The sequence below is a fragment of the Varanus komodoensis genome, unplaced genomic scaffold, assembly GCF_004798865.1.
Source record: "Varanus komodoensis strain SLA01 unplaced genomic scaffold, ASM479886v1 scaffold1, whole genome shotgun sequence".
NCBI lineage: Eukaryota > Metazoa > Chordata > Lepidosauria > Squamata > Varanidae > Varanus > Varanus komodoensis.
In genome coordinates, this window is record NW_025335268.1 from 130,895,398 (window position 1) to 130,923,318 (window position 27,921).

Below are 27,921 nucleotides of genomic sequence, written 5' to 3' on the forward strand. Positions count from 1 at the left end.
TCTTCATCACTGCAACCTGATGAGCCTCACAATGATGAGGAAGAGGGCAAGGAGCAATAGCAGCTGATGAAAATGAGGGTGACATGTTAGATTCAGTGAGGGTGGAGGCAGTGAGGGTGACTGGTGCAGAGTCTGTCAGAAACATGGAGCTAGCTGTGAGCAAAGAGGCCTCATTGTGCTGAATTGGGCTGCTGGAGATCAGCTTTTAAAATCTCTGAAAGATGTCTGACTTCTTTAGGAAATACACAAATGGTATTAGGAAATACCGTTTGTGCTGTCCCTTTTAATATTCCATCCTGCTGCAAGTGCCGCCCAGTCTGTAGTTCTTACTTCTCTGGTTTTCTTGGCCAAAAAACTACTTAAAACAGTTCCTGGGTGGAGATTAAAGACAATGAATGAGGATTGTTTTGGAATGCTTTCCAGCAAGATAAGGAACATATTAAATTGCCACAGGATATTCACCTGGCTGGGTAGGGCACTGGAGCTTTGCTTCAAGTGATACATTTTTAATCAGTTGCTCTTATCTCTGTCCCTACCTTTTGTAAATGCTGTTAGGGGCACTGGCGAGCCCGAAGCAGGCTTACTTCTCCCCGAGTTGCATCATGGTGCAACGCAGCTGAGATGCTTTCAATTCTGTGTTAACAGCCCACTGCGAAGTCTGAGAAATCTTGCAAGAGGAAGTGGCTCAACTGTGTTCAACAGAAAGCAAGCAGGAAGGGGTGCAGAGAGGAGGAGAAAGGAGGAGGAGGGAGGTGATGCTGTTCTCACAACTGGCTTCAGTGAGCTCCTGGATAGGAGAATCAAGCCACAGATGGCGAATCATTTGTGAACCAGGAGCAGAAGAAAACTCCCTTGGGGTCTGTCACCCCTTTGGTCAGTGCTTATCCAGCAAAGGGAATACGGCTGGTAGCTGAGTGAGGAAAGGTTGTCCCTGGCAAGGTTTGCTCTGTTTTAATTTTTTTAAAGGAGACGTCACTGGATTTGCTGATCAGCAGAAACTGTTGCAAAGCATGGCAAGTGGGAGCTGGAGGAGGTGAAATTGTGTGTGCTGCTGATTGCACAGGAACTGGATTGGGAAACAGTACTGCTGTTGTTGCTGCAGTGAGCTGAGAATCAGATGGTTACCTGCTCACTTGCTCACCGGAGGATTTCACGTGCTCTGAGGGTCCAGAATTGCTTCTTAGATGACTGTCGACAACAGCATGAGTAGTGGCTACTGTAGTTTGGATGACGACTCGGAGGACTGTTTTTTCACAGCCAAGACTACCTTCTTTAGGAGTCCCCAGAACAAATTTACTGCAAAGGTAAATGGGATGTAATGTGCTTAAGCTTGTATCTATCTGCATATCTATGGCTAGCTGTCAGAATTAGCTTTCTGATCGTTCCAATGAATGGGCAGTTTTCTCAGTTGCAGTCATTCTAAAGCTTATCCTTGTGTCATTTCCCTCTTTCAAATCTTGATCTATTTGATTTAAATTCATCCATGTGTTTGACTTTGACACCTGTTTGCTATTAGCTGAATGTCAGAGTTGCCTGACTTGAGTCCCTGTGCTTGTCCTTGGCATGTCATATTTTTGGACATCTAGTTTCTAAAAGATTGTGTGAAATTGGTTGCTAAAGTGCATGAAGGATACTGAACTGTATTGTTAGTACTCTTGAGTCTACTGATGTGCATATATATGCATTCTTTAACCAGACCTTTTAGCCTTGGAAGATTCTGCCCTGGTGTGGACAGATGTTCAGGGCCAAGGATTTATCATGAGTCAGAGGCCACTGGCTAATTTGCAAATGTGTGTATCATTAGGATCTGTATCACTGATAGGCGATATTCCACTGTTCTATTTATTCTTATTTGTTAACAGTAAAAAACTGGTATGTGGAAAAACCTGGTCTGTTTATTCAGTTTTACATAGGTTTAGGGTTATGAGATTCAATCAACATAAAATGAACCTTTTTGGTTATGATGTGTCATATATTTACAGTAACTATAAGAGCTAGGAATTAGCTTTTAGATGAATGAAGGGTCAGCAGGGTGGATTCATTTTAAAACAAGGATATTTAAATGACCACAAAAAGGAACAGTTTAAATCCAGCTTCCCATTTTGTAACCTACATATTTTCTGAAGAAATAACACACTAATTGGTTTACTATTACAGTTAAAAATAAGGTTTTCACTAATGTATATCCACTTGTAGACAAGGGATAGTTGAGAAATTAAAGGGTTTATCTGTACACATGAATTGAGAGAAGGAAGGAAGGATCACTCCCTTGAAAATGGAGTACCTAGAACTTTCCAGAACTAAAAGCTTACACTTACTGGGCAAAATAGTTCTTTTCCGTGAGAGTAAATCCTGCTAGTTTTCTGATATTCATGATTTTGAGAAATGAATCCATCGAATAGCTCAGATAATTAGAGAATTTCAGCTATTGGGTGGTATAAAAATGTAATACAGAAATCAATAAAGGACATTACAAGGAAGGCAAGATAACTGGGTTGATCTTATTGGTTGAGCCTGGTGAGAAAAGTGTCTCCTGGATTCTACCACCTATGATAATGTGTCAGTACCAGGGGTCACCTTCCAGGAAGAAATGCACCATAAATGCAGTACATGTTCTATTGCAGCTTTTTCCATCCTGGCTTCCTCCAGTTGTGTTGGACTACAAGTTCCATCATCTCCAACCCAGCATGATCATTTGTATATTTAGATATTTCTGTTTGTAATGCTTGACTTTTTTCTGCCACTGCTCATCACAGTATGTGTGTTTTTTAAAAGAAACACTGAAATTCTAACCTTTTTTGCAGGGGGAGGTGGGTGAATTGAAAATAAAAGTTCCATAAGTAAATTAGAAATCGTTGAAAAAACAGAAGTTAATATAACATTCTAAAAACAGTAGAATTAATATAACATAATACAAAATAATACACAGCACAGAATATATAAGAATGTAAAATCTACCATCTCTAAAACACTTGAGAACAAACTTAAATGCCTTAGGGAAGTTATTCCATAAATGGGATGCCAGAACTGAGAAGGCCAACTCTCTTATAGCCACTTACCTATCATCTTTTGGTAGAACATCCACAAGAGGATCTGCAAACTTGACTTAAGGACCAAGGAGGTACATATAGGAGGAGAGATTCTTTGGCATATTGAAGCAACGGAGGGTCATCCATTTCAGTATAAGAACTTCAACATGGGTATATTAAATATTTCATTTGAATAGATGAAATTGGCATATCTCATGCAAAAGGACATCTGGTAGAGCATTTCAATAGCGATGCCATATATGGGTGGATGGAAGGGTCACTTTTATCCATCTGAGCGGTGGCTCTCGGGGTCGTAGAAGAGGCCCCAGGCTGCATTGATCTGTCCTTTCTTGTATCCTTAGTATTGTATCTTTCCTAAAAGGGATGGTGTGCAGCTGTATCAAGACGAGCTAAGCATTGGATGGAGCCTTTGATTGCATTTTATATGTATCAGTTTTTGTGTACAGTCCACCTATGATGCATAAAACCAGCTTTCCAGGCTATCAGAAACTGTACTGAAAGATCCTTGCTGCTACGACGGGTGTGTTTGTACATGTATGCACATACCCTGGAGATACTCCCACAGGCATCTGTTGGATGGAGTCCATGAAAGGAAGCACAATTCTTTTTCTCCATCCCAGGGCTTATCCACCCGAGTGCACATGTTGCTGCTTAAAAATGGAGGAAAGAATAGAAGGCTGCACACTTGCACACAGCCGCTCCCTCCTCTGCTTCATGAATATTTCTTACCTTTGTCAGGTGTCCTTTTTTCTGTGTACAAGGTGTGCACCCACTCTTCCAGTACTTTAAGAAGCATTTCCGGATTTATTTGCTTCTTCAAAGTTAAGGGAACTGGTCCTCTATCTTCAGTAACTGTTTCCCCCTGAAATGAAGCTGGCTTCCTCCATTATGCCCCTTTACCAAAGCACAGAAGCTTCGGGGGTTGAGGCCCCTGAAGCAGTCAAGTGGAAGTCGCTCTCACACAGAGACTTTGGTTTAACAACTACTGACATTTCTTAAAAGAGTAGAGGGAAGTCTAGTTTCACACAGGAAAAGAGCCCTAAACTTTCAATGGTTTAATCTGTGTAAAATGAACATGTGGTAAAGCTTGAGCTCATGACTGCTTTTAGCTCAAGAGAAGGAAGTGATATCAATGGTCTATTTCTTGATTCAGTGGAGAAATGTGTATAAGTTGTGTTCTGTGCCCCTTTCATATCTCTGTGCCTAACTGGTAAACCTTAAAGCAGCAGTTTGCGGGGAGAGGGGGGATCCTGTTTTCTGAAATGCAGCAGAAAATTAAGACAAACATTTAACTCTGCAAACATCCTCCCACCCAGGGGTTTGGGACCAAACCATAATACAGTCTACAGCATCTTATGCTTCTTTCAACTTTTTCAATATTCCCTTTGGCTTAATTGTGGATGAGAAAAGAGTTTTGTTGGTTTAGCTTAGTTTAGTTTCATAATCTGTTTTATCTGTTGCCATATTTTTTATAAAAAGACTTACTGAGTCATGTCTGTAGGCGATATAAAATACAATGATTGTCTGTACATTTACATCACAGTGCAGTATGTGAAGAATGGCTGTGTAGAAACAGTCAGGCAAGATCAGTGAATTGGACTATATAGCCAAATATAGCCAAATCTCTTTCAAATGTTGGTTAGTACCAGATGCTTCAGAGGAGGGTGTAAGAAGACAGAAACAGATCACAATCAGCTATGTGGGATAATTTACCTCTGTATAAAAAATTCTGAAATCATTATTGATTTGGATTTAAGCCTGGAACTTCAGTATTGGTTTCTCTATTTTACTGGTAGCATTAACTATTTAACAACTGGTCTCTGCGTGTGTGTGCATGTGTGCGTGCGTGCATGCGTGTCTTTATCTGGAAAAGTCAAGTTTGTGGCAAGATTACAAGCTGACCATCCTTGTCATTTTACCCCCAAAACAAAAACAAAACAACCCCCTTCCCCCAAGTGGTTTGAGTTCAGACTGATAGAAGTGGACATGTACACCGAGGCTGATCCATCTTTGTGGCTAAAGTTAGACTGACCAAAGGGCAAGAATAGGGAATCATGAATCCTGTAGAAAAATGTGAGCTGTTTGATTGATTCTCCAACTGACACAAGGCAAAGATGCATATCTGTTTCTGTTTCACTGACTAGGTGAAACAGACTTGACTGTGTCTCACTTCTTCATCCACTTCCAACATACAATGACCTTGTATTTCTTGTTATGGGGAGGGGTGTTCCCCGACAAAAACTCAGGTTTTGCTACACAAACTAAACTTACCGTATTTTTCACTCTATAAGACGCACCTGACCATAAGATGCACCTAGTTTTTGGAGGAGGGATCCATGGAAATCTTCCTGATAATCACAGGCACATTCCCCATCACTTCCCCATGGGCTTCATTAAAAAGACGGGCTACCATTTGAAAACACACACCGACCTGTGATTAACAGCTCTCACCTGCGCCGGAGGAGGGGGATGGAGCAGGACGCACTGAGCGCATGCCAGCCAGGTGCCAGCGTGCAGGCGGTGGTCTTCCGGGTGGCTAGGCGACAGGTCTTCCCAGGCGGTGGGGGTGAGCAGTCCGTTTCTCCGTGCGGCCAGCGGGTTAAAGCCCGCGGCTCCTCCTCCTCCGCACCGCTCCCCCTGAGCAGAACAGCTCTCACCTGCGCCGGGGGGGGGGGGGGGGAGCAGCGCGCGCTGTGTGCGTGCCGGCCAGGTGGTACCACGTGGGGCTGGCAGTGTGCCGGTGGTGGACTTCAGGGTGGCACGGCAGGTCTTCCCAGGCGGTGGGGGTGAGCAGTTCCCGGGCGGTGGGGGTGAGCAGTCCGTCTCTCCGTGCGGCTGGTGGGCTAAAGCCCGCGGCTCCTCCTCCTCCGCACCACTCCCCCTGAGCGGCACAGCTCTCACCTGCGCTGGGGGGGGGACAGAGCAGGCGCGCCAAGCGCGTGCCGGCCAGGTGGTGCCACGTGGTGCAGGTGGGCCAGCAGCGTCCCGGGTGTCGGGCACACACACATTCGTTCTATAAGACGCACAGACATTTCCCCTTACTTTTGAGGGGGGAAAAAGTGTCTTATAGAGCGAAAAATATGGTAATTGTTAGCACCTTGAGAAAATATATATTGCATATAAAGCTTTTTAACACCTGGAAGCTTGCCATGAACAGCACATCTTAACTGCATATTTAAAAGTATGATCACCTAACAGCCCTATCCTACAGATAACATTTCTTGTGGTAGCAGTTTCGTAGGTCGGTTATACTTGTACTCTTCTCCTTACAGGTGGAATAGTTGGCTAGATGGCTGCATCCTTAGCCCAAGCAACTTTTCTCAGTATACTATAAAATATGTCATATGCAGGATTGGCAAGCTTTACTCTTATTTTAATGGTCGAAGGCCAGTATGGTGGTATGTGATACTGCCAGAACACTGTGCCCCATCTCTCTCCATTTCTCCAGTACTGTGCAAGTGCTTTTGCATAGCAACAGTTGCTGAAATTAGTTGCAGTGGCATCACAGCTCTAGCTGTGCCAGTGCCCTCGTCCCCAGAGACCAGGATCCTGGTCAGTGCAGTGCTACAAGTTGCACCATGGTGCTCATTGGATGTCTACTGCTCATTTAAAAAAGATCTTCAGAGTCCCATTCTGTGGCAATGAGTTCTACAAGATTATAAAGCTTTTCTGTCTGTGATATAGACTGAAGAAACATTGAACACCTAGTGCAAGTGGGCATGGATTAGTTTATGTACTTTCAACTTTCTTTTTCTAATTTTGACATGTTCAGATATACACAGAGTTCATGGCATGATGTTTCTCCCTAAGATTCTTGTGTTACTGGATCTAGCTGCTTGTTGATGGATTTTTCCTTGTGTGGTATATTGCATTGGCTTCAATAAAAATTCTAAGTAGCTGTCTTCTTTCCACCTCACTCTTTTGTGGCTGAAGGGAAATAATTTAGGTTAGGACTTTTAAGAAATTGTGCCTTTGTCATCAGAAGGGGCTACTAGAATTGAATGATTACTTATGGATTATTATTGGAAGGCTTGATTTAATTGAATGGCATGCATGGCATGTACCAAAAGGTGGGTGCATGAGGGTACCAAATTATGATCAAAAGTATTTTGGAACAAAATCAAGTCCTAATATAGTAAAAGAAGCAATGGTAATTGAAGGATAATTGATAGCCTCAAGCATTTGATCACTCCAGGAACTTCCTAATAGGTGAAAAGTGTCTTGGAACAAAACTTGAATGTTATCAAAAGAGAGGAACAAATAATAGTGTATTGTATGTATCTAATTGGAATCTTTTCCAATTTCAGCTGCAGTTGTGAATCACATAAATTAAATGTTTCCTCAGTCCAGATTTTAAATGCAAGCTGTTTTGTAAGCACAGGCTAGTTCATGTGGGTGGAATTCTTCTCCCTGCTCCTCCAAGAATCTTCTGGGATTATTATTAGAGGGGAGAACAGGTGCAGCATTAGAATTTGGCCTTCAAGCCTCTCTTGCGCAGACACAGAGAATGCCAGGAGCCGCAGCAGTGTTATGCCAGCATATGGGGTTGGGGGAGGGGCTGAAGTACAAAAGACTCCCTAAAAGCTGTATATGTGGGGGAGGTCTTCTTGCTATGGTCTGTAACATTTTACTATTTCATCCAAACAGTGTGGAGGAATCATCATTAGCTTACCCAGTACTTATTTGTCCCTGCAAATACAGACTTAGTCACAGAGACTGTTATTACAGCGAAATTGAACCTGCTACCTGATACTAAAGGTCTTTTGTTGAGTATAGTTCTCTAGCCTTGTCTTCTCATAATGAAATGGGGACTAGGACAGGAAATGTAATTCTGAGATGCATGAATTTATGATAAAATACCCTGGTGCACTGTGTTACGCAGTATCTCCTAACCAAAACGTATATTAGATATCTGAAATGTGTGTACGTATTGTAGGCAAAGCAGCCTGAATTTTTATGTTCCTCTCATCTTTCTCTCTTTTTATTTTTCCTGTCTGTTACCATGTCCCTTTCAGTATCATTTTAAATTTTGAAATGAGGAAACTATTCCTCCACCTGTCTAATCTCTCACTGAATTCAAACCTGATTAATCTGTTGGCTAAACAGAGTAGAAGCAGGAACTTCTAGAGTTTTGTATGTAGAATAATGTGCTCCTCTTCCACTATGCAAAGTGGTTATCTATACTCTTCAGCTTTCAAACATTGTCCTTTGTAAGTATATCAGTCTTAATATTCTTTTGTTTTTGTTGAAGTCATACTTTAATCCAAGTACTTCTTCAAGTTTCCATCATCCTATCCCATCTATCTATCTATTTATCTATTTGTTTTCTATACTGCCTGATATCTGAAGCTTTCTTCACAAAGTACATGTGCCTAATATATGTACTCTGTATGGTATCCTTATATCTCCTCATACCTCTGTTGTTGCTTTTTCTTGGGAAGATTCAATTTTTTAACTTGTCCTCGGTTTCTAAAGACTTTCACCAGGATGAAACAGGACTAACCAAAAGACTTCAGTACTGCCCCTTGAACGAGTAGAGCTATATGCTATGACAAAGCAGATAGAAAGACCATTGAGAGTCTTTGCATATAGCATAGTGGAAATAAAACTAGTGGAAATTTTGAGGTACAGGGAACAGGGAAGAAGTTTTTTAGAAGTTCCTAGGCAGGGTTTTTTTTAGCAGTTTTTTGCATGAAGCGTAAGATACTAATATGGCAGTTAAGTTTACCAGAGGTATGTTTTCCGCTTCTACTGTAACATTGATTTCAACACAAAGTAAAAAGCCATTATGCAAATAAATATGAATTTGAATTTCTCCCAACACCAAAATGTATTGCTCAAAGATTCACAAAGATAACCAGCATTATATATTTGGTCATTGCTGCCTACGCAATGCCTCAAAAGTTGAAGGCAAAACTAAAGAAATGAATGTAAGTTTCACTAGACAAATGTCTTCTGTTGGGCACACTGACCAATAAAGTTGCTAAAGATGGTATTGAACTGATATGTCATAGTTTCTGTGTGACAATCTTGAAAAAAAGTATTCATCCTCCAGTGAATAGATACTATTTTCTATAAGATGAGTCAGTGAGCATGCAGTTCTAGTAAGTTATTTTATATCAAAGCTTTTCAAGACAAGACAATCAAAATTTGTGAAGGAGGAAAGGAACTGAATAAATTTTGATCTGGCAAAACTGTGAAGGAGGAAAGGCATGAAAGAATGTCTCATCTAGAAAAATTGAGAAATGAACTTAAAATATCTGGTTAGTAAATTTCAGCCCAGTCTTCCTATGCTTTTTAAATACTTACAATGGTGAAACTAATAAAAAAGATGCTAATGGTATCATGTAATAACATTTTTATTTACTTATTTATTAGATTTATATCCTTCCTCTTTTCCTTTTAAGGACCTCTGAGTGGCTTACTTCATTCTTCTCCTACTGCTCTCAGTCGTATTCCAACAACAGGTTGGGCTGAGAGTTTGTGCCTGGGTCAAAGTCACCCAGTTGGCTCCCTGGCTGGGCAGGGGCTAGAACCCACATCTCGCAAGTTCCATTTCTGTAAATCAGTAGTACAGGCAGTTCCCAGGTTACAAACAAGCTATACTTACAAACAAACTGCTATAAAGCCTATTAATTTAAAAATCACTGTGGAAAATCATTATCACAATAGAGAGTAAGGAAGCAAAAGGGGTGAGAGACGTCTACAAAGCATGCCCATCCAGAGAGGGAAAGCTCTTCAGCATTTCTTTGCTGCAGGCACTGGTGAGTTCATGTGATGAGATAGAGATATTCCCAATCTTTTCACTTGCACAAGAGTCCTGCATCCCTAACCCCTGCAAATGTGGAGGTCTGACTATTCATTCATAATGAGCATTTATTTAAACTGTCAATACAAATAATTTCCTCCATTATTTATTTATTTATTTATTTATTTATTAAAACATTTATATGCCGCCCCATTCGCCGAAGCCTTGGGGCGGCTTACAACATAATAAAAAATTACAATAGTAACAATATAAAATATAAAATAACAATATAAAATAAATAACAATATAAAAGAAGTCGCCCTGGCCAGATAAATAAGCAAATACGGTTAACAATTCAAATGACGCTTAAATAAAAAGCCTCAGTAGTCCCTATCTTAGCTCTTAGACAATGCCTAGAAAATCTGCTGGTGTCTTTCCATATCAGCAGGAGGTTTTGTTCACATTTGCCCTTGAAATGGGAAGTGGAAGGGGAGCAGTTCACATGCAAAATAGGCATTATGCTTACCTGATGTTTTGGTCACTAAGCTAGTTGGGGAGAAAGATCTCCTAACAGCCATCAGAACTCCCCTGAAAGGGACAAGAGTTCTGTGCCTTTGGAAATGAGTAGGTGATTCAGAACTGAATCAAACTAGGTGGTCACCAAAGTGATCTGAATGGAATTGGGCTGTATTCTGGACATCTAAATCAGGGTCCTGCATCCAGCATACACCTCTAACAGCCACCAGGACTAGTAGCCATTGATATTTTTTTCCTCCATGGATGTTTCTAATCCCTTTGAAAGTCACAGAGGTCATCCACATATCTTAATAGTAGCCCTGCTATTCAAGCTCCTACTCTTTTAATCCTTAAAGATTACCTTTTCCTCTGAGGTTAGGGTACATTCCAGATATGGTGGACTTCAGCTTTCACTCTTCCTGACCATTGGCCATGGTGGCAGAGGCTGCTGGGACCTTCCTGCCCCAGCTTAATGGACGTGGAGATGGATGATTGTTGCAAACTCTCCACCCTGTGTTCTAAAGTTTTATTGTTTTCTACTCGCTAAACAAATAATTATTCTGAAGAACTTCAAACATACTGTGTACAAAGTCTTATTTCTCCCTACAAATGCTATCTTTTTAGACCCATATTAGAATTCCAATTCTGTAGCCATTGATAGAAAAAGTCCCATGTTTGGTAGTAAACTGTATCTTCGTTTTCCTTAAGAAATAAAGTCAGTCTGTCCATTTCTGAGGTCTGACTATTCATGATCCAACATACATGCCAATTCAACTTAAAGATGAAATTCTGTTTCCTCAGGAATGGACTCATTCGTAATCTGGGAACGGTCTGTAACTACCCAGTTGAAACCAGCTTAACATGAGCAGCTTAACTTGTTTAGATACTGATTACTGATACTGTTCTATAAGCAGCATTTTTAGTGGATGTTGTATAGATGTGGTTTTATATAATTGCCTGTGAGTATATTGTGATAGAATTTCATGCTACTCAAGGGAGGGGAATAATCATTTTGAGTGGGTGCATTTCAATCACCTTATGGAGAGGTCCATACCGAACCTGGTTTTTTTTAAGATCAGGAACACCTTGTGATAGTTGCTATGGTCACTAGCCTCATTTTTAATTTATCTAATGAACCTCTCTACCAGAGAGCAAAAGTTCATATGAGCTTTAGTCTGTTCTCCTTTCTATGTATAGATAGGTCAGTACAGTAGAAGCCTGGTACACGCAGCATCCTGGGTCTCATCCTGGATTTATTTTATTATTACTATTGTCATTATAGTTTAGCATTTATGGCCTGCCTTTTTTGCAGTTGTGAGGACATCATCCTTTCCCACTCGATTTTATTCACACAGCAGTAACTCAGTAGCTCAGGCTGAGAGCAGATGACTGGCACGAAGTCACCCAGTGAGCTTCTTGGCTGAGTGGGGACTAGAACTTGAATTTTCCAGATCCCCAATCCAGCACTCTAAGTGCCACATCAAACTGGCTCATATGGAGTCCAATAAAGAGTACTTAACATTTTTAAGAATTCTCAGAAATCAGCTGGCTTTTTAAACTGTCATCCTTCTTTAATTAGACCAGGTGTGGCATTAAAAAGAGAAAAGGGGGATAGGTTTCCAGCAACGGGCAGGTGCTAGGTGCCCCAGTGTCTGTCATCCCTTGTCTAATTTTTGGGCACAGGCCCAAATGGCTTGCGGCCTGAAGCAGAGCAGCAAAGGGTGCTTCCCCCCGCCCCCAGTGCCCCAGCCAAAGTCATTGTGTACCATATCCAACCCCACATTGTTTTAGTACAAGATAGAAAATTGCATAAGCACCTTTTTTCATCCCTGGCAGTACAAAAACAAAAATAATAAAGCAAAGAATTAAACGGGTGCTGCCTTTTTATGCCACCCTGTATCTGTTGCCTGAGGCAACAACCTCACTCTGTCTCATGGTAGGGTCAGCCCTGAGGTGCCAGATTTGCTAGGCTACTTTGAGTGTGACTAGGAACCCAGGGCGAAAATCCTTACAACACGGCACCCATCTTTTTTCCCCAGTGCTAACACTTGGACAACTTCCAAAAAAGGATCACTGTGCTATTGGAACCATCTAGCTTAAGTTCAGTTATAAGTCAGCTTTAGATAATATTCATTGGTTGAAGCAAAGGGCATTCAAAAGTGACCTTGATAACGAGGAGTACAAGCCAGGCTTGCTGAAGAACCTAACTATTATAGGTGATGCAAAGGTACTACTGAAAATGGCAAGTTTACATCAAGTTCCCCCTGTGATATGTACTATCATTTCCCTCCCTGTTGTGATGGCATTGCATTGTGTGTTTCCCTGCCCATGTTCCACATCCTTGGCTGCTGCTGACAGAGGGTAAGAGGGTGCAAACTGTATAATACTGTGAGTCCCTAACAATAGCCATAACGAAGTGGTGATAATTTCCTTATTTGTTGATTGCTCCATCCATTCCCATCCTCCATATTGATAGTACCATTTTCCTGCTCTTTAATTTTAAGAACTTCTCCATAAACTGTTTTATTCCCTGGCTAGAAAGAATTGTTAAGACCATCTATCATATGCTTCTGAATGCACTTAAAGTAAAAACAGCCTAGAGTTGAAACCAATTTCTAGCACTCACTGCAATATCCATTAGCAGGCTTTGTATTCTTTCTCGGCTGCTTCCAGACATCCCTGCAGGCACGTCACTGAATTGTTTAAATTATTTACAAGGTCCTGCACCAAAGTTCCCAGCCTGGAGATGAATTCTGGGCAGACAGTTACTGTATTTTTGCACCTTTATTTCGGGTGGCTAGTAGCAATAACAATGCAACATTGTCTGAAACAGTATTTTAAAACTGCAGCATAATGGGGTCATCAGGGGAGTTTCTGTAGCTTCAGTTGCAGTTCCGTTTCTGTGAGTCTAGTTCATACATTACAGTTCTTGAAATATGCAGCCAAAACAGGAAGGATAAGTTAAGTCCTCATGCTCAGACTCTGCGTATCAAAGAAATGACCGCATTTACCTGTTTTTAAATGTATTTATTACTGTGGTGCCCAATAGCCAAAACTGTTTCAGTGTTTTACAGCAGTGTTGTTCTGAAACACAGATCAGCCGCTGGAGATCCCACAGCCATATTCAGTCTACTTAAGGAGTGCCAGAAGGCCCCTTGATTGTCAACTCAGAAGAAAGAGATGTGAATGCTGGGGAGAGGTGGTTCTGGCAGTGGGACATATTGGCAGTCCCACTCTGGGATTCTGCCCTCTCCCCTCTCACACGCTGTTTCTTCTGCCTGCAGGGAACAAGATACTAGCACTGTATCTTTTCCCTGACAAAAGAAAAAGAGTGCCAGGGGATAGCTTTGAGCACAGAAATGGCTGGACTGGAATGAGTTCTGCAGCAGTCCTCACCTTGGTCAGTCCCATTGTCTGCAGAGGCTGCTTTTGCTTAAGAAACAGTTGAGGGAGAGATACCCATGGCTTTGTGTCGTCTCTAGTTTTGGCCTAAATAAAGCACTGTCTGGATTGTTGTAATAGATTAAGTGCTGGATGCTTACTAAACAAGTTATTTATTAAAGGGGTGTTGTGTACATGTAGGGTTGCTATTATTTACCTTGGACTGTTCAAAAGTTAAGTACTTGGTGTCTCTTGAGTCCTAAAGAATAATCACTATTGCCTTTACAAGCCTCCAAGGCCTTCTCTGACCTCAGCCTAAATTCCCCAGACCTCCATCTCGGTCAAATACCTTTACAGCTAGCTTCAGTTTCTGTTAATAACATTCCACACATTAAGGGATTTGTTCTAAAGCACAAACCTTCAGGCAAAGTATAATGACATAATGACAGACGTATTTATGCTTATCCAATATCATCATTCTCATTGTGACATTTCTCCTGCTCCTGTCCCAATCTCAGAGGTCCTTCTAGATTCCTCCTGACAAACAGAACTCATTGTAGTAAATGAGAAGTAAAAACAAAGCACTCCCAGCATTTATGAACTATCAGACTGTCTGAACAGCAATGGAGACAGGCTAATGCATACCTGCTGCAGAGTGGATATGGCAAAATATTAACCCCTCTGAGTCTATATTCCATTAAGGCCCACATGCAGCAACAGCTGTGCAAACTTCAGGATCACATTTTACTCTGATGATGTACTCAAGCTTTCCAGGAAGTCTGAATCAGGATGTTGCCAGAATAGTGTAAAAAGCACATTTGCTAAATCACAGATTGACTGCTAATACATAGTGCCATTTATTATGGCTGCTCTATAGAACGAACGAGTTCCATGCAGTATATCCAGTTAATATAGGTTACTCTTCACAGAGTTAAAAAGCCCAAGCGACTTCCAAACAGTGCCTACTGTCTTGATCACAGATGTGCCCTACACTTCTGGAACCACATCTGTTAGAGGCAGAAAGGAATGTTTAGCATTTCAAATTAACAGTTTTTCCTAGATGCTCATAAACTTATTTTTCTTTTCACAGCATTGATAAACATGTAGACAAGATGAAACTCTGAAGGCTGCATATAGCAAAGTCAGCAGAAAGCACCTTTGGTCTAAGCAGACAGTGCATCCCTCATTAAGACATTATTCGGTTGGTAGTCTTTTTTCCCTGTGCTGTTCCGATCAAGTGGTCACTGGAGTAAAGTGAACCTGGCAGTCTGTCTGTGACTTAACAGTCTAAATGAATTCCATTAAGCTTAGTTGTTCTAAGAAGGCACTCAAGCCTGGATGCAAAGAGTGAGGGTTATATAACTGTGCATGCCTGTACATATGTTCTCTAGGGTGTTGTGTGAAATCTTGGGACATTCTAGTCAACACGCAGATTAGCTACCAGAAGAATAACAATGATTAGCCTCAAAGCCAATTTCTTTGTGGTTACACCCTTTATTAAACATTACACTAAAAAACTCAGCCCAACTAGAAATTTGCTCTGTCAGTCTACGCCAGTGATGGCAAACCTTTTAGAGACCACGTGCCCAAACTGCAACTCAAAACCCACTTATTTATTGCAAAGTGCCAACACTGCAATAAAACCTGAAAAATGAGGTTTTCGTTTAGAAAAGACAACTCATACATTAACATCTTTTGTCTTAAAAGAAAAATACAGAGCGTTCAATGATACAAACATATATATATATCCTTGGCACGCACTGACCAGCCATGCAAAACCTCGGACAAGTTGCAGCTAATGAGCATGCACATGGCCCCTGTGTGCACTGTTATCCGATGCTCGGCTGCTGGGGTGATGCTGGGGCGACTTGGCTCATGTGCCGACAGAGAGGGCTCTGCATGCCCACACATGCCATAGGTTCGCCACCACTGATCTAGGCAAAAGGAGAATGGTTAATTATCTAAAGGGTCTTCCATCCCCACTTCCAAAAATAGATAAGCAAGAATATTTTTGCATATCCTAGATTTTATAGAAAGGATGTTCTCTTTATAGCATCCACTTAATTATAAAATACCTAAGCAGCTAGTCTGTTATATTCTGAAAATCATCTTCATGTCATTTGGGAATGCCACGAAAAAGTTTTCTGCTGACATCCTTTCACATTAAACAACCTGTTCAATGTCTCATCAAAACAATGAGCAGAGACTAGATTTCAGCTTCTATTATTCAAATATGCTCTTATGCTATATGCTACTTACCTCCTGGATCAGAGGCCACATGCCTCTGAATGCCACTCTTGTCCTACTGCCTCTTAGAACTTGGTGGGCCAGTATGGAAAATTAGATGCTGTGTAACTTTCATGTGATATTACATCCTTAATTTTAACGCTTTAAATGTGAATTTTGGAGGCTTTGTTGTGAAGATAATGCTGGCACCATTGGCAGTGGAATGTATTTTGCAAAGATCTTGGTATCTTTGAACGAAACAATATTCAGGTGAGGGAAGGGACCAGGCAATCTAGTGATCTGAGAATATGAACATGTGGAAAATCAATACTGGACTAGAAAGTGTCCTGTCTAATTCTCACTTGTTATACTCAACTGCAGATCAACAAATATGCTCTCCCTTTTATTGCAGGTCAAATACTAATACTAAGGATTGAATATAATATTTCAGGAAAGTCTATCAGATCTCTTCAGGAGCACTATTTCTGTTGGAACAGAGTTTAGTTTGATGTAAAGGTGAATCTTATGACAACAATCTGTCATCTTTCTCAATCTTCTAACCAAAGTGGGTAACTATCACTATAGATGAAATATTCTGAAATTACTTGTTTTTTAATATCCAGTGATTTTTTTTTTCTTTTTAGAGTTGAACTAAACTTGTGTGGCTATTGAACTCTAGCTAGTTTAATTGTATGGCTTGTGAATCAGTATAACAAAGGTGTTCCTAAGGATGCACTCTGTATATTAATTGAAAAACACTAAATATTTCATTCACTTGTTTGAACCTTTCAAGAATACAAGTAGGTGCCATTCCTCCCACCCCCTTCAGTTTGTCAAGATGGATAGCTTGCTTGATCCTGCTGGGTGGTTTTGTTTAGTTCCAAAAAAGTCAGCCCCCAAGCAAACAACTATTTTTAAATCTTGAATACTTCTAAATTACTATGTTTCAGAACTTCTTCCCCCACATACTTTTGGAAGAAGAGCAATGGGAGGCAGATACATTGAATCTTTTTATAAATGCACTAGGCAGCTGTTGAGGGGGAAAAGAATAAAAGGTCTTATAACTATTGGTTGAATTTCTTAACTTGTGGGTTTAACTTAACTCTCCCTCGGCCCCACTCACACACAGAACAATGAACATTTTCTGATTCAATAAAATACAATTTGTGATGTTTGCAATGGAATCTAATAAGGTATGGTTGAAAAGATAAGCAGGTAAGACTTGGTTTCATTTGAAAGTCCTGGACAGTTGACAAAGATAAAAATAGTGACTAGATTCCCTGTCAGTTCATGTTGTTGAAACATGATGATATAGGGCTGGAAGCACATTGGCATTAAAACAGTGAGGAAATCTACCAAGCCAATTTGCCTAGAAACTCATCATCCAACAAGTTCTGCAGCCTATTGCCTTCTAGTAAAATTTTAATGGCCATCAGTGAAAGGGGGCATTTCAAGACAGGGAGCTTGTAACACTGATAATTTTTCTTTCTTCATAAATTACTGGTAGAAATGCAATTAATGTCCCACAGAATTGGGATATGTCATTCATTTTTTCTGTGTACATTCAACTGGGTTCTGCTCTTACCAGTGCCTTGGTGGTTCTTTTCCAACTTTTTAGGGATGTGATTTTTATATGTGTAGGACTTATTGGGCAGCTGACCCTATCACACAGGTGAGCACACATCTGCTGTATCCTTCACAGTGGACATTGCTGTTACCACTATTTTAAACAGTCTTTTCAGTAGTGCCAAATTACTTTTCATGCTATTTTTTTAAGAATAAGGTATAAAACACCATTTAAATGAAGAAGTGTTATAGGGTTTTCTCCACATTAATTATGATGGCAGGAACTCCTTTTCCAGTTGCTTCCATTTTAACTAGGCAGAGAATAAAAGGGTTTTTTGGGGGAAGCGTGTAATTAGCAATAGGGTGGTTTCTTGATGTAACTCTTTTTGTAACAGTTTCTTTAAACTAGCATTAGAAGTTAGTATGCTACTCTCTTCGAAGGCTATATTGCTATTTTTAACAAAATCATTTAACTGCCTTTCTGGTCACTGCCATTCTCCACTTTATTAAAATGGCAGTGAGTGGAAACGGAAGGGGAAACGCACACGTGCAAATGCACACACACCTGATAAAATGAGTTATCTGTCCCAACATAAATGAAGGGCAGGAAAGCTTCCAACAGCTGAGAGAGATTGATTTTTTAAAAGGCATGATAAGAGGAGACACAATAGAAATGAACAAAATTACGCATGGTGAGGATAAAATGGATAGCAGCACATTTTCCCCCTCTCTCACAATATTAGAACCCAGGGTCATCCCATTAAGCAGACAGGATAAATTAAAAAAGCAGTACATCTTCACAGATTACATAGTTAAATGATGGAATTAATTTCCACAAGTTGCAGTGTTTGTTAGCAATCTGGATGACGTAAATTTGATTTGGGAAAATTCATGGAGGAGAAGGCTATCAATGGCTGCTAGTCCTGATGGCTGTGTGCTCCCTCCAGCATCAGGTAGTATGGTTGTGTGCACCAGTTGCTGGGGAACAGGGCACCAGTTGCTGGGGAACAGGAGGGTGCTGTGCTGTTGCACTCATGTCTTGCTTGAGAGTTTTCCATGGGCTGCTGACTTACCATCATGTGACCAGAATGCTGGACTAGATGGAAGCTTGTTCTGATCCAGTTTGGCTGTTACATTCTTAACCTGGTTCCCTCCAGACCTGTAGGACTGAAATACCTATCACTGCCAGCTAGTATGGGACATCATGGTGTAACTGTATAGAGATTCTTACTTGCTTTTTCTGTATTTTTCGCCAGAGCAGGAGCCTTAGGGCTAGGTCAAAGACTGATTTAAAAAAACAGAAAGGTGAAGAAAATTGGTCTACAACAAAAGTTATTCTGAGAATATGCTGAACTATGGTGCATTTATTTACCTGCCCATGTTGAAACCACACTTTTTAAAAAGCAGGGAAGAGTACAGATATCAATGCCATTAGCACTAAAGATTGTATTACTCTTCTGTCTTTTTTAAAATCAGGCTTTCTGTGTTAAGGAAAGACAAGACAACATGCAAATTCATGTTATGCAAGCAGTGTATGGTCCATAATTTTACTATAAATCTTATGTGTTTTCTTAAAAAAACACTAATTTTTCAAATGGTTGCATTATGAAAACCTGAGCCATTTATTTAGCTGAGAACTGTGATGACTATTGGAAAATACTTGAAATAGTAAAGGATCAAACGCCAGAAATGTGGTTTTAAATAAAATTGTATTTTTTGGAGCAGAATGGGGATGGTGTGGAGACTCTGAGCAGTTCAGCTCATTAGCCCCATGCTTCAGTAAGCATCATGGTTCATCTTTTCTCTACACCAACTTCATTAACCCATATCATAAATAATACGGGTTATTAGATAAACTCTGCACTTTGCTTAAGAGGTTATTATGTGGTTAACTAGGCCATGAACTACATATGTCAAAAACATGAGGACCCTGGAGTGTGATGTACATTAGATGTTTGTGCTGTTTTGTTCTTAGCAGGTCACATGCTTTGTGTAGATGGAGGGTGGATGGGATAAGAGTGGGGGAACGTATATGGAGAATGCCGTTAATGGGCATGGTTCCATTAACTCCAGTTGTATACTCTTCCTAGGAACAATCCTAGATGGTGTTATGACTGGACAATGGTACAGGCCTTCAGATCACCATCAGCACCACCACCATCACTGGGAGACCTTGTAGGTTGGAGTGTTGGACTGGGACTCAGGAGATCTGGGTTCTAGGCCCTTCGGTCATGAAGCTTGCTGGATGACTTTGATCCAGTCACTGACTCTCAGCCCAACCTACCTTACAGGGTGGTTGTTACGAGGATAAAAGAGAGAGGAGGAAGCCCTTGGAAACCACTGTGAGTTCCTTGCAAGATGAAGAATGGCAGGATATAAATGTAATGTAACAACTACAAAAATAACAGCAGTGATTTATATGCTGCCGATTCCCAGTACTAAGACTTAAGGTATCTTGCAACATTAAAATACTTGCACTATTCAAACATTAAAAGAAATTTACAAAATCTAAAACTATAAGAAAATCAGCTATAATGTCAGCTACCAAAACAGCAACAAAAATATGAACAACACAGCTAATCTAATGCAAAATCACAGGTCCAGACTATTCCCAAAGGCCTGCTGGAACACAAATCACAAGAGGGAGCACAGCAATCTAGTCTTTCTGGAAAGGGAGTTCCAAAGCCTTGAGGAAGTCACCAAGGAAACCTTCTTCCACATTCCCACCAAGCATGCCTGGGAAGGAGGCCTGTCTGAGTATACAGTTTTTCCAGTATCCTGGTTCTGAGCTGTAAAAGGCTTTCAGATCAAAACCAGCACTTTGAATTGCACTTGCAAACACACTGGGAGCCAGTGACGCTGTTTCAGCAAAGGAGTTGTGTGTACCCCAGCCAACAGTCTAGCAGCAGCTCTCTGAACCAGCTGGACTTGCAAACACTCTTCAGAAGCAGCCCCATGCAGGATGTATTAAAGTAATCCAACCAGGATGTGACTCAGGCTGGTTTAACTGTGGCCAAATCAGAGATCTCACACTAGTTTTAGCTGTGCAAATACAGTTCAAGCTAGTATTAAAATCTAATCCAGCCAGACTCAGGGATGAATCCAAGTTGTAGACCTGTGTGTTCAGGGGCAGTGTAACCCGGGCTAGCACAGGCTGAATTCCCATTCCTAGACCTAATGGACAGCGAGGAACACTTTGGCCTTGTTTGGGTTAATTTCAGTTTGTTATTGCTGATTTAGCACCGAATAGAATGTGTTGGAAGGAGAAAGAGTTGAAAGTCATTGGTATACCGGTTGCATAGAACCTCAGAACAACAAACTCTCTCAGTGGTTTCCTGTATATATGTAAAGCTCATGTGGACTTTCTTTTGTTATGCAAGTAATATTTTTATTTCTAGATAATTCATAATGCCCAGAGATGTAATAACTTGAAATGAGTCTTAGGAGAAGTTGTTAGCAGAATAAGATCAAATAATAATCTCCCCCACCACCACTTTACGCAATTTCAATGTCACAGAATGATTGGATGGAGTATATATATATGATGCTGATGATGCTAAAACTGGAGCAATTGACAGATAATGAAAAAGTTAACCCATTAAGAAGTTTAATCATGTAATCGCCCTGATATTACTCTCTAGGTGTTGTGCACCACATTTTCCTCCCTTCGCACATTCAAGACAATAGACTTTTTTTTAGACTTTTTTTTTAATTTAAGCTCTTTATTTAGCAAAGGATACCCGACAAGCAGAACCCTCACAGAATGTATCTCTGCATGCACAGAGCAGTTTGTTGAACTACCAGCAACCCTCGTTTTGAGTATGCCTAGGCCCAATCCCCTCTAAAGAGCCTGTTTGGAAGTGAACCTGTCTCATTTCTATATGCTCAGCCTCTAATTGGGGTTTCCTCCTTTGCTGAAGCCTTGCTGTGAGATCAGGAGTTGCACAAGATTTGTCTGACTCTGGGAACTCCTCCCCCACCTGTGGGTCTCGGCTGTCCTCAGCCTGTCTAAGCACTTGAGGAGCGTGGCTTTCAGATAAGCGGCGCTTCTATGAAAGTCTTGAACCCCACATTCCTGGGCTTCCTCTGCCTCTCATCCTCTGTCTTGAGTGCACCCCAAGAACAATCACCACCCTCATTCCTAGCGCTAGGTGTGAGTGTTTTGCTTTTATTTTGAATGGCTGGGAAATTCCCAGCAAAACTTTTTCTACCAGTGGAAAACCCAATTTGTGAAAGACTTCAGTGAATCCAGCATACATAAAAGACACACCAGTCGCTACAAATCACTGACCAATCTGATTAATTATTTATTCGTTTCATTTATTTATTTGTAAGTTACAAACATATATTTATAAATTTTCTCCTTTCTATCCGTAGAGGGAAGGCAGCACTTCTGACATGTATTGGTGATGGATTTTCTTTTGTTTCATTTTACAATTCTTTTTTTGTGAAAATTTTTTATTTGTTCAATTTCTCTGAATTGCATGCATTAATTCCCCTTTCCATTGATTTCCCTGAAAGCTCAGGGCAACCTTCTGCTTCCTGTAACTTCCATCCAAACCCAAACTGTAAGCAGATTTCAAGGAGGAAGGACAGTGGATCTTATATAATTTATCTTATATTTGTCAATTGTATTGATCTCTCTCTTTCTCACTCTTTTCCTTCTCCTCTTCCTGTAACATGGACTGTTCTCATACTATTTCTAGTTTTTTTTTCATCCTGCTGAAACCAATGGAAAAAATAATCAAGTGACTAATTTGAATTGACTTACATTTGTTTTGTTTTGAAATATATCCTTTTCCATTCATTTTAGAAGAAACGCCAGTATGTAGTAAGTATTTAATACTAAACCTGTATTTAGTAAGTATTAAAGGAAGTGTTCTCTTCTAGCAATAAATGTTGATCCATGTGCACTGATTGTGCTGTGCACATGCATATTATTTTGCTGTCCCCTGAGAACTGTATTTTGGTTTCATCTCCCTGTGGTCATTCTACCATCTGTGATGGGGAGTGACCTGGGAACTGCTCTTTGCCCACAAATACAAGAGAATTTTAGATCCCAATGGGGCACAGCAACCACATAAATACCTGTGAAAAAAATCAGAAGAACTGGTTGATAAAAACAGAAGTAACTTGCCAAAGGAAGGGAGAAAAACCCCTCCTAGATCAGATTGTATGGTCACTTATTCACAGTTATCAATAATCTGTGGGAGGTTTTATGAGGGTTAATGTGTTTTAAGTTTGCAAATGCACATACACATTTCCTGTTTTCTGCATCTGCCCTGACTGCATCCCTGCGAAATCTTGTTTTATATTCTGATCCTAAGAATAACTTCTTGGGAAATTATAATAAACTCATAACAGAGCTGTGACAGAGATAAATGTCTGTATTGAACCCAATAATTACAAATTTCATAAAACATCAGTAAGTGATTGCTGTAATAGAGAGATGTGTTCTCTATGACTCTTTACTCTGTTTTGATTTTGCATTTCTTTCTGGAAATAGACCCTAGGAGAATGTTTTCTCAGCAGAGGTGCATTCAGATAGTTTTCAAGGATTTAATTTGGGTTTATTAGGGGTTTTTTAAGGCATATATGGGAATTGCTTGAAGCTAGGATTTTATGTCATCCCTGTTTCAGTGCTTGGAGGGCATTGCGCAAAACCACCTGACAGAGTTTTTGGAACAGGGGACATCCTGTTTGATCTATTTGGCTATTCACAGCAGGGAGACAATATGAATGCCTGAAGAATAGACAAATGTGACAATTGCTTTATTGGTATGTGAAAAAATAAAAATCAGAAAATGTTAGAAATAGTTCATAGGCATGTTAAGCTGAACAGTTCTTTGAGGGCAACATATTGAATCTTGGTGTGCTAAATGCCTTTGCTAAATCCCCAATCGATGCAAACTCTTACTAGAGTTCTGGAGAAAGAAACTTGGAGTCATGAGACAAAAGCATTGGCCTAAGATTTTCAGAACTGGACATTTGCTTGTCTTACCCAGCCTTCCCAGTGTGATGTTCTCCAGGTGTTTTGAACTACAAGGCTAATACTTTCTGTCCATTGACCATGCCAGGTGAGTTGTCATCTAGAATACACTGAAGGTTCCACACTGGAGAAGGCTAATCTTACCTCTTCTCTCTGACATTTTGAGCAGGGCTATTTCTTCACACTAAAGCATGACTTCTTTTAACTGGAGGTGATGGGGACTTCGCCCAGGATGTCATACCTGCAGGGCAGGTGCCACTGTCCGCCCTACAGAAGATGTAGTGGTTGGATAACGAATACAGTATGTCTCCTGTCTTGTCCCTACTGGCTTGCCACCACTTGCTGTTTATGGACTGTGGTTTTGATGAACGTAATACCTCCATTTATTTCACTCTATTTTTAAAGGACTGATCCTGCTGGACATATTTCAAGTATTTGCTGAAAAGTGCAGTATGGTTTCCTCCCTATCTGTGATGTGCTGATGTTGAGTAGTTGCTTTGGTCTTGTGCCGCAGCCAGCCATTTTATATGAAAAGATTAATCTTACAACAGCCCAATAATGTGTGATATATGGACATAGAACTTCACAGCAACTTCTTCCAGGAAGCCTAAAACATTTCATGGTTCTTCATTTTTCTTCTTCTTCACTGTAAGTCTGTGAGGTAGTTTAGGCTGAGAGACAGTGGCCCTATTCAAGAGCTTGAAATCCAGGTATGCTAAATGCCTTTTGTTCTCCTGTGTGCCTGGAGGATGGTTTTCTGCAGCGGAAATGTTTCTGTATTGGTGGAGAACCCTAGGAAATCAGGGTTCTAAATTATAGGGAGAAGCACCGCAGTTCCAGGAAGCTTTCCCATTCAGAAACTTGCTCTCCATTTGTACTTGGTGTCACAAAAAACAATGTAGGGGGCAGAACTAGCAGGATCGTTCCTATTCCCTTTCTTTACATGATGGCTTTTGCTGCACTTTGAGCAGCCAAGTAGAGCTGGAGCCTGGTCCAGGGTGACCAACCGAGCTTTGCAGCTGAGCGAGGACAGAAACCAAGGTTGCCACGAACTGAGTCAGAAGTTCTATGCTATTTTGGGTTCACACATCACACTAAGGAATACCATGAAGATACTTTTCTTACCTTGTGCCCTGTGTTCACACAATCATGAAGTAACTGCTCATGGGTCATTTCTGCATGCCTCCATCTTCCCTCCAAATGGCGGCGTGCATCCCATTAGCTCCTCCAGCTGGGAACCAATCCCAGCATGCACTGCTCCTGCCTGCACCACCTGCCTCTCCCCTATGGCCATGCACACTCCCCTCCATGCGTTCACAGCCAGCTGCTGCTTTGTTCTTTGTTGGCAATATCCCTGTTTACCTATTGGGGTAATAGGGGCTCCACAGAGCCCAAGTCTACTCAATAGAGTAGCACAGCAGAGCAACAACCAGGCAGGGGCACCATGCCTGGTTGCCCCCGCAGTGCCTGCCACTGGAGGTGCTCCCTGTCCTTGCTCCTGGTGTGCCTCCCCAGTGCCTGGCCCCCTGCTATCACCATGAGTACCAGCTGGCCAGTTTCCCATCTCATCCCCTGCCTGGGTGCTTGCCAAGATGTCCACCTTGTGTAGCAGTGCGCACTCTCACGTCGCAAGTGCCCACCTCTTGCGCGAAGTCTGTGGGATGGAGACCTCTCCCTTCCTCTCATGAGATCCCCATGTCCTGAGGGAGGTATGGGATATGGGGACAGTGCATCAGCGTTCACGCTAGGGTCAGGCACTAGCAAGGCATAGCACAGCGGTGGTGCACAAGGGGGCCTTTTTGGATTCAGCCAGGAGGCGCAGGAGGTAGTCGGTTGATTGGCCGGGCAGTGTGCGAGATGGGTGATCGGCCAGGTAGTGGTCATGGTGGCGGAGTGGCAACTGGGCATTAGGGAGTGTGCACTGGAAGAGAGGGCACGGCATGCTAGAGCAGCTAATCCGGGGCCTGTCTGCTGGCAACTCAGCTGTAGCTAGTGAATGGGGTTCCGGAAAATGGCGGCTGGAGCAGCAGCGCTCACTGCAACTCTTGCTGCCTAACTGAGTAACACTGCAGCTGGCTACACATGTAATGAGAAGCAATGCCGAAATGTGGAAACTGTTGATTTTCCTTAGTAATTCATGGTAACCAAATGTGCCACATTTCATCCTGCTTCCAGTAGTCATGCCTAATGACAAGCTGTGTGTGAACATAGCCAGTGTGTCCCTGTAGTAATAAAGGCCGGTGTAGATAAAGGGATTAAACAACTCCATCAGTAATACATGGGCTGTAGAAATAATGGAATGGTCTAACCAAATATAAAGAAGGATTGTAGGATGGCGTGTATAAATGAGGATCCTGCCCATTAAAAAAAAAAAAAAAAACTGTAATGCATTTTGCATTGTAAAATTCAGTCTGTTATACCTTATGTGGAACAAGACCAGTTTGATCAGTGTGTGACAAAACAATCAATTATAACTCCTCTTTAAAAATAGTAAAATAAAAAAGACATTTGTGGCACTGTAAGCTTTTGTGGACCAGAATCCATGTCATCGGTGTCATCCTATGGAATTCACAAACACTTAGGCCATAAGAAATGTGTTAGTCTAAGCTGACACAAGACTGTGTTTCATTTACTGTAGAGTAATTGCTAGAGTCTGTCCCTCTGGAAATGGTTACAACAGAAGGCACCGATTTTAGCAGCTTTCTCCAGTTTCTCATTCAAGGATCCATGGACAAGCTTTCTGTTATATATTGTGGCTGTATTAAAAGCAGAAGCTTACCCTTAAAAATATTGCCACACTTCCTGTTTTTAAAGGGAGAGGATGAAAAAAATCTGTTAACAAGCACTGGCTAGGTAATCTCACTCCCTTTATCTACTAAAAGGAGTACATGTGATTAAATCTACAGATGCTAAAGAAAAAGAAAAAAATGCCCTCAGTTCTGAATGCACCACAGTGACCCAAGTCCTTAAACAAAGGGGTAGCGGAGGAAATAAATACAAAAATGTAGCCTGCCCATCAACTGTTGGCACAGGAAAATAAGAACTCTTGTTTTCCATAAAAAGAACAAAATAAGGTATGTCAGTGAGTAAAATCAGTCTCTCCGCATAGAGCCGGGTGACATGCTTACTAAGTACCATTGAAGTAGTGCACTATAAAACATGAGGTTTTTCATGTCTGCCTGTTCCTTCTATTGTGTACTGCTTGCACAATAGTGAGCACTTGGTTGGCAGCCCCTGAATAACCTAACTCAAAATTACAGTGGTGTCCTTGTTGGGTGACAGATCAGTTTCTAAAACAGGTCGATTTTTGTGTTTTCTTTTAAATTGTTTGCTAGCAATGGAACAGTTGAACCATCTGTCACTAACGCAGAGGTGTAATACGAACAAATTAATTCCACACCACATGCAAGTTGACTTGTTAAATGACCCCCTAGAGAAAAACGCCAGGACTGCTAAAACTCATATTTGTTCAGTTGAAAAATAATGTGGTATATCCAAGCCTACTGTTTACAATCTGCGTGAACCCACTTTGTTTCAAGGTAACAGCTTTACTTCTTGTTACTACCCCCACTCCGTGCCTTCCAGTTTTTACATATAACCTGCTGTAGTGCTGGCTAGAATACAAATGAATTCTTGCTGTTTTATGTTGTGCTGCAGGTTAAGAAGATTGTGCAAGAGCTTCTTATATTTAGGAATATGTAGTCCCTTTTCATGGATTTACAAAGGTAAAATAAATGCATGGAGATGGCGGCACCAGTATAGTTGACACCTCATACTGTATATGTGTGTTCTTTCGAATGTGTGCATACTCATAAAGGCGTTCGCACAGGCATACATACCATGGTGATCTACACATATGCTAAGGGTTGTTAGAGGGAGCTTATCATTATGATATTGCTCCCCTTTTCAAATGTCAACTTTGGCCTTTTTTTGGGGGATGACCATGTGGGCTCCTTTAAGTAGATGGCCCCATATCTACCAGAAATCTGTCTCTCCCTGACACCTTCTATGTCTGTCAGAAAGTTTAAGGGAGAGGGTGAGGTCTTATCATAGTTGCACTATTTGGAGAAGATAAGAGGCAAATCACTGAGCAAATGTCTCTTTAGTATTGCCTTTAGTTAAACAAGTTTTACAGGCTTTTGAAGCAAGGAGAAAATAAATCTGTACATTATATGCAAAAGTGGTTCTATCACTGTTCCCTTATTGTAGGGTGGTAGAAACCTTTTCAGCTTCAGCCTGTGCCTTTTTTTTTTTTTTTTGCATGGGTAACGAAAGGAAATGAAGACAAAACAGCACCTATGTACATAGGCCATTTGTAACTCAGTTACAAAGAGCATAAAAAGAGCACTAAATCAGACTAAACCCCATCTAGGCTAGCATTATGTTCACAAACAGGACGTACCGTCTCTGGTACTGAAGGTAGCTATTTGAACTATGCTTATATA

At 41.0% G+C, this 27,921-nt stretch overlaps 1 protein-coding gene across 1 annotated transcript in view; it reads left to right on the top strand.

Moving 5' to 3' along the window:
• Positions 1-803: 803 nt before the first annotated feature.
• RASSF5 (Ras association domain family member 5) overlaps positions 804-27,921 on the top strand; it is a 55,549-nt gene continuing 28,431 nt past the window's right edge. Inside the window, exon 1 of the mRNA XM_044446296.1 lies at positions 804-1,304. Coding sequence (XP_044302231.1) covers positions 1,185-1,304 — 120 coding nt within the window. The 5' untranslated portion in view covers positions 804-1,184. The remainder of the gene's footprint in view (positions 1,305-27,921) is intronic.